The following is a 7,077-nucleotide window of genomic DNA, read 5'->3' as shown; positions in this document are numbered from 1 at the left end:
TACTGTGGTAAAACTTATCTTTGCTAGGCTTCCTGCTTGGTTTTTGCTTAGAGGGAGGCATAGTTTCCTTTTGGCTGAAACCAAACTGGCTACAGAATGATCCAAATTCATTCTTGTAGATTTTTTGTTCATTCTTCATTTGTTGCTTAAGCTTGAAGTCATTGCACAACTTAATCCCTTCAGCTGTGACAATGCTTATAATCTCACCATAGGTTAGCTTATCATAAGGGATTTGACCATTATACTGTTCCCTTATCTTGATCCTAATTCTCTAAAAAAAAAGCTTGGGCAATCCTGAGACGAATTTTTCTTTCCAAAAAGACTGGTTACAGTCTGACCTTAGCATGACTTTGGTTAGGAAGACTTCCTTATACCACCTAAAATCATGAAGCTTAGGACACTTAAGGTTGGTCAAGAGATCTGCAGTTTTATCCTTAATTTTTGCAGGATCTCTAATGAAATGCTTGGATATTGAGTAGATTAGAGTAGCCACTGCATCCTCTATATCTTGGCCATCTTCGTCCTTAACAACTTCACTATTCTCATTAATCCTATAGGCTTTAAGGATACTATTTCTATCATCGAAAGTGAGATAATTATCCCACCAACCCTTAAGATGACCTGTAAACCCAGCAACAATGGTCTGAGCTACAGCATGATCTGGCAGTCTATTGTTTAACTTATAGGCTGTACTTACCATGGTCATTTCTTGAAGCTTAGTGAGTATGTTATACTCGGTCATACCGTCTATGTTCCATTCATAGATAGTACCACTTGTGTATGAGGCTTGAGTATACTGATTTCTTTCCTCAAACTGCATGTCAGGAAAAGTAGGTCTAGGATAGTAATTCCTAGTCTTAAAGGTTTCTAAATTGTTAATAATTTGATTATGGGGTTCCTCAAACATTTTAATTAGTTCATCAGCTTCTTCTTCTGAACTAATATCGCCTTTAACCATATTGATTCCCTTATGAGGCTGAACAGTCAAAGGGGCAACAAGATTATCCTTAATCTTCTGATTAATCCTATCAACAAAGGCTTGGTTGATTTGGGGATTTTCTTTGAATTCCTTAGAAAATTCAAAGGACTCAGTGTTCTTATGCTTACAAGGATAATCTGGATATTCCTCTTGTTTGAAGAGTTCAAACCAAATCCAAAACTTAATATTTTTCTTTTCTTGTCTTAAGTAGGCATAGAATTCTTCTTGGTAAATGGTTCTAATGACCTTAGGATAGTGTTAAAGAACCAATCATTTCTTTGCTTATTGACTTCAGAATAGAAGTCTTTTCTTAAGAGATCCTTGTTGATCTCAAAGTCTTCATCACTTAGGCTTATGGTATTAATCATCTGGGAATAGGTAGGAGACATAACAGGGGACTCATCCTGTTGGGAATCCTGAGTAGACTCATTCTCCTCAGAGTAAAATGGTCTAGCCACGTTGGTGTGACTTCTGACACCTGTTAGCTTAATATTCTTAGGATTTCTTGAGCTAGAACCTTCTTCTTCCCTAGTGGTTCTAACTGGGATGGAAGAGCTTGAAGCTCTAGAGGGTTCATAAACAGAAACTCTAGGGCTGCTGGAATGTTTGAAAGAGTTGGAGAAAACCAATTCTCCTCCTCCATCAGGATATTGAACAATTTGTTCAATACTTTCAGAACGCTGTGCAATGGCTGGAACAGCATTAGCAAAATGCCAATTTTCAGGAAACTCAACATCTTTCCACAAGATCTTCTTGAGGATGATGAAATCTGACTTATCTAGCATATCTGAGTGAAAGTAAGTGGTCTCACCTTTAGGACTGGTGCAAAGAGCCCCAGATCCAACGCTTGTGTTCATGCTCTTATAGGCAAACCTGGTTATGATGGAAACAGGACTGTTTCCTGGTTTGATCTTAAAGCCATGAGTCTTAATATGCAGGACAACTGAATCTAAGATGTCTGCATCCCTTATTCTAACTGTGAAGTTAGGATAGCACTGGAAATAAACTGGGCCATCATTCAGTCCAGCTTGGACTGCGCCTATAATAGAATCTCGATATTCGAGATGCCTATTATCCCTTAAATACATGACAATAGAGGTGTTTAAACCTAATCTTGTCAAAGGCTTAGCTGCTACTTGAATCATACCAAAGTGTATGAAATTATAGCCATCTTTCTTATGCTTTTCAATGGATCTGTTATCCAGAAGTCTTATGACTTGGTCGTCTTGTTCTAAACTGACTGACATTTCAGAGGTCTTGATGGTATAATCTGTGAAGAACTTAAAGGTTCCTTTCTTATAAATTTCTTGATTAGACACCTTGGGTAACTTCCAATCATCTAAATCATTTTGGATCTTAGGATAATTGATCTCTTCACTGTTTACAACAGTATCTTGAGAATCACTGGATCTCCTAGACATGGTTCGGAAAATTGAACTCATTTTAGGGTTTTTGAACTAGAGCCTAATAGCAGATTGACAAACCTTATGAGACGTCACCCCAACTCTCTTACAGCCTAACAAACGCCTATCCACGGCTAACAACGGCTCAACCGGCAGGGCTCGCGCTCCTAAGCACACTGCTACCTATCCTAGGATAGGCCAAGAACACCCAAAACAAGACCCAACTTCCCTTCCCCGTGGCTCTGATACCATAGACACCCAGGACAAGGTCATATGCAATGAAAATATTAATTATGCCATGATTCAAAACAAAGAAGAGGGTTAGAAAATACAAAAGATATCCAACCAGAAATTTAAAGAGAAGGAACCAAAAAACTTGTTAGTTCATAATAAGCTTAAAACCGACCATGTAGGCGGTATAAAATAAAAAACATAAAACCGACCATGTAGGCGGTACAAAATAAAAAACAAAATAAAAAACATAAAATATGACCCAGTTTTTGGTTTTATTATTTTTTATCATTAAAATAACTTCAATATATGTATTATTATTATTTTTTGTCATTTTTTTAGTTTTTCATTATATTTTTACTATAAAATATTCACCGATATGTCCCCGATATATTTGATATATCTATAAAATCTAAGTATTGATATATCCATTATTAGCAATATTTTCATCCTTATTTGTATCAACAGTTTTTGGTAGCACTTGTAAGTTCGTACAGATATGAAGGATCACGAATGAATGATGTGGCAATTGAATCGGATGCTCAAAAACTTAATAAAGCCATTAGAAATGGTGATAATACGATGTTAATCAAAGATGAAGAGATTGTAAGGATTCTAACAACAAGAAGCAAGCTTCATCTCGAGGCGGTCTTCAAATGTTACTATGATGATTTCGGCAAGGACATTGAAGAGGTATAACATAGTCATGATATTATATTTGTAAATTCTTAGGGCATGTTTGAAATATTAGAATATGAAATGGGAACATGAAATCTATTTCACATTTCATTTATTATTTTATTTCAAAAATAGAGATAAAAAAATTATCGAAAATTTTTTGATTTTTTTTTTTTTTTTTTTTAATTCTTGCTTATCAAAGGCACTTTTTATTCTTTACTTAAACATTAACAAATGAATAAAGTGAAAAGAAAACTGTGAAAGTTAATCAATATTAGAATTGAAGTTAGTATCTTTTATCCTTCTTTGTTACCGTATCTTTTTTTTTTTTTATCTTTCTTTGTTCTTTTTTCTTCTTTCTTATATTTCATTCTCGTCCTTTTTCCTCTACTATTATTAGTTTTTCACACACTAGAATAGGAACAAAAAAAAAAAAAAAACCCATTGCATTTTCTATTCATTTATAACTCCAAATTATTTGTTAAATATAGGAATAAAATTAAATTTTCAATCTTGTGGATGCAAAATTCTATCTTTTTCGAATTTTGATTTTTCTCTTTTACATGATTTTATGATTTTTATTTTCTTATTTTCACATACCAAATACATTCTAAGAAGCAATTACATTGAAATATATACTTTGCCAATAGTTTAACACATAAAATTACGAACATACAAATTATAAGGAAAAACATATTATTTTGAACCATGGAACATTATTTATGCAGTTTTTTTCCTCTATTTTTATTCTTTTTTGTTTTATAAATTCTCTTTTTAGAAAAAATAAATAAATAAGTTGGACAGCAGTTCTCGTTCTCATGTTGCTTTGAACAATTCTTTTCATTGTAATATTTATCAGAAGTCATTTTTCCTCGAATTAGCTTTCAAAAATATTCATTTTAATATAATTCTTCCTTATTTAATTTATTTAGGATCTCAGTGAGGAATCAGGTTTGAAGGACACAATTTATTGCTTGTGTGCTCCTCCAGCGTGTTTCAGTAAGGTGAGATAAATTCACTATAACACATTACAAAAATGATCTTTTTATTTTTATTTGTTAAAGCATTTCTTGAACTATTTTTTTTTCTTTTTAATCTTAGATTTTAGATTCAGCAATGAAAGCTAATGTAAGCAAGAATGAAAAGGAAGCCCTAACTCAAGTTATTGTAACCCAAACTGATGTTGATATGAAGGACATTACTGAGGAATATAATAAGCAATATGGAACTCCTCTAGCCAAGAAGATTGAAGATGTAGCTCTTGGAAATTACAAAGATTTCTTAGTCACGTTGGTCCAAAGAGCTCTGGCTAAAGGAAGTGAATAAAAATGCCTCTCTTAATGAACTTGTTCTTTTTCTTTGAATCAAACTCTACTTATGCTTTATTTTCCTATGCTTGCAAGAGCAATGTGTAATAATAAAAAGTGCGGTGTTCCTATGAAATGAAACTTTAATAAATCATTAATTCTAGTATGATTGAGTTCCAAAGCATGTCTTTTAATTGATTGAAGTATGGTTATACAACAATATTCTATTTGGATTCAGGATAGTGCGTGACAATGACATTTAATTTCAAAAAACCTATCTTCATAGCATATGTTTTTCTTTTTTTTTATTTAAAAAAAGGCCTTATGGGCATTAGGTTAATAGGCAAACTTCTTCTCTGAACTAAATCATAAACTCTGAACCCTACTTTAAGTTTGGATTGTACATTAATCAATATAATTAAGTGATATTTTAATCAATTGAAGCTCTAAGGTTGATGTCGATCCAACTAATTCAAGCTTAGTCGCGTTGATCGATGCATTAACAAGCATGCAAAAAAATAAAAATAAAAAGAAAACTAACTTATTCCATCCTTGTAATGCCACTACAACAAATATGAGGTTTTTCCACAAACTAATTTGTGATTAAAAATTAGTATCTTATGACAGAAGAATTTTTTTCCCATAAATTTTATTTTATTATTATTATTATTATTTTTTTGGCGAGTTTATTGCTCTAAGTCTATGAGCAATTATTTTTAACCACAAAATTTAATTGATCAAAAATTGGCTTTTTGATCACCTTCAAGTCTCAAAACAATCACAAAAAGTATAACTAAATTAAATTTTCGCTTTTTGTTTTGCAATACTCAAATAACACAATTGGATTGGGTGCTCTTGAAATCATTAGAATTTTACTAGTAATCAAGACAATCTAGTTTCTACAAGTACCGGCTATGGAAACTTCACCTTTGCAAATTATTTTTTAGGGTTTTTGATGCACCAAATGGTTGCATGCAATGTAGGTATCAAGTGCCTATAGATTGGAAGTCCCTGATCAAGTTCCTGAAAATAGGTAAAGAGTCATGTATGAATTGCATTCACTTTTTACTCATTAACAATGTGTAGAAAGGACTAGTTGGAATGTTGTGCACAAGTACTACTTCCATAAATCTAATTAAAGATCTATTACTTCCTTGAAGTTGCTTCAATGCAAAAACCCTACTAGAAATTCTAACTCAGCTACCAAAAAAAAAAAAATTGTGGTTCAATTAAAGAAGATGGAGTAATTTCCATCATCCGCACCTTAGTGAAGGTGGAAGTTGTGATAAGCGATGTGTTGCTTCTTGTACTCATCAATATCCAAATTATTTCTTCATGATAGCATAAAATATCCATGGAAAGCATTGTGAGGAATATAAAGATTATGTTGGAAAGTGTGGTTTCCATTCTTTAGAATAAAAAACACTTAAAAACATGTTTGACAAATGATGACTTAAAAAACAATGTTGTTCTATGTCTTCTCAAAACTGTGTTTTCAAAGAACATATTTAAAGATAAAAAAACACTTAGAAGACATATGGAGAACACATCATTCTCACTTTTTCTTTAGCAATGCTCCTTCTTTACTTGAGACTCATCTCTACAAGCATAACTCCATTGGCATCGGCAACATCTAGTTACACCTTGTCCAGAAATTGTTTGATGATTTTTCTAGACCCAAAAACAATAGGGGAAACTTTATGATAAAGTAATACAAGTATTTATGTTTTTGTGAGTGTTTAGTTAGGTTGATAATTTTGGACAAATTTCTTAAGTGTCTCTTAACTCAAATTTTCCAAATCCTTCTTTGGACTACTTGCCTAATGAAGATCAAAATGTTGAATTTGCTAAGGGACCAAAAGATGTAGTTGAGGTTGTAGATGGATGACATGAATCAACCAAGTTTTTCAAATTAGTTATTCTAGAACTATTTATTTCTTAAAAGAGTTGAGGAGGTTTAGTTGTTAAGAAAATTCTCTTTTTGATCTTGATTTCCAAATTGATTTCCATAAGATTTTCTTAAAAAAAATGGGTTGATTATTCTATTCCATTCATCTTTCAATTTCCTATTTATTTAGGTTTTGGCTAAAAACTCATTTTCTTCTATTCTATTCACCTTTCAATTACTATTTATTTAGGTTTTGGATGAAAACTCATTTTCTTCTTGATTGAACTTCAAGAAGAAGTCGAGGTCAAGCTTGGTGAGGACATCAAGAATGTTCTAAAAGATGAAGGCATGCAGCTGAAGTGAGAAGGTGTTGGTTAAGCAATCTGTGAAAGATTAGCAAACTTGAGTTAAGTAAAACCTTCTACGCATTTGTTACTCTTGATAGTGGAATTTTTTTTTTTATCATTGGTAGATTCATAGTTTTTTTAATATCTAAGGAGATTTTCCACATAAAATCTTGTGTCATTGTCTCTTTTGCTCTCATTCTACTATTTGATTCCTTTCCAATGTTAGATATCATTTGTTACTTAA

General features: G+C 32.2%; 1 protein-coding gene across 1 annotated transcript; it reads left to right on the top strand.

The window, feature by feature from the left end:
• The first annotated feature begins 3,126 nt into the window (after positions 1-3,126).
• Positions 3,127-4,617, top strand: LOC117928250 (annexin D4-like). Its single transcript, XM_034848163.1, has 3 exons — positions 3,127-3,306; positions 4,224-4,295; positions 4,393-4,617. Exons 1-3 carry the CDS (start codon positions 3,127-3,129, stop codon positions 4,615-4,617), a joined length of 477 nt encoding a protein of 158 aa, XP_034704054.1.
• Positions 4,618-7,077: the final 2,460 nt, after the last annotated feature.

Source organism: Vitis riparia, chromosome 13 (genome assembly GCF_004353265.1).
Source record: "Vitis riparia cultivar Riparia Gloire de Montpellier isolate 1030 chromosome 13, EGFV_Vit.rip_1.0, whole genome shotgun sequence".
Taxonomy (NCBI): Eukaryota; Viridiplantae; Streptophyta; class Magnoliopsida; order Vitales; family Vitaceae; genus Vitis; species Vitis riparia.
The sequence above is the reverse complement of the archived record's forward strand: the minus strand, read 5'-3'. Positions and strand labels throughout refer to the sequence as shown.

What these genes read in the sequence shown, in the direction of transcription:
- LOC117928250 (XM_034848163.1), top strand. Translation starts at nt 3,127, where the DNA reads ATGAATGATGTGGCAATTGAATCGGATGCTCAAAAACTTAATAAAGCC. An exon ending in TCGGCAAGGACATTGAAGAG is followed by an intron (nt 3,307 to 4,223) that starts GTATAACATAGT and finishes TAATTTATTTAG; the next exon opens with GATCTCAGTGAGGAATCAGG. An exon ending in CTCCAGCGTGTTTCAGTAAG is followed by an intron (nt 4,296 to 4,392) that starts GTGAGATAAATT and finishes TTTTAATCTTAG; the next exon opens with ATTTTAGATTCAGCAATGAA.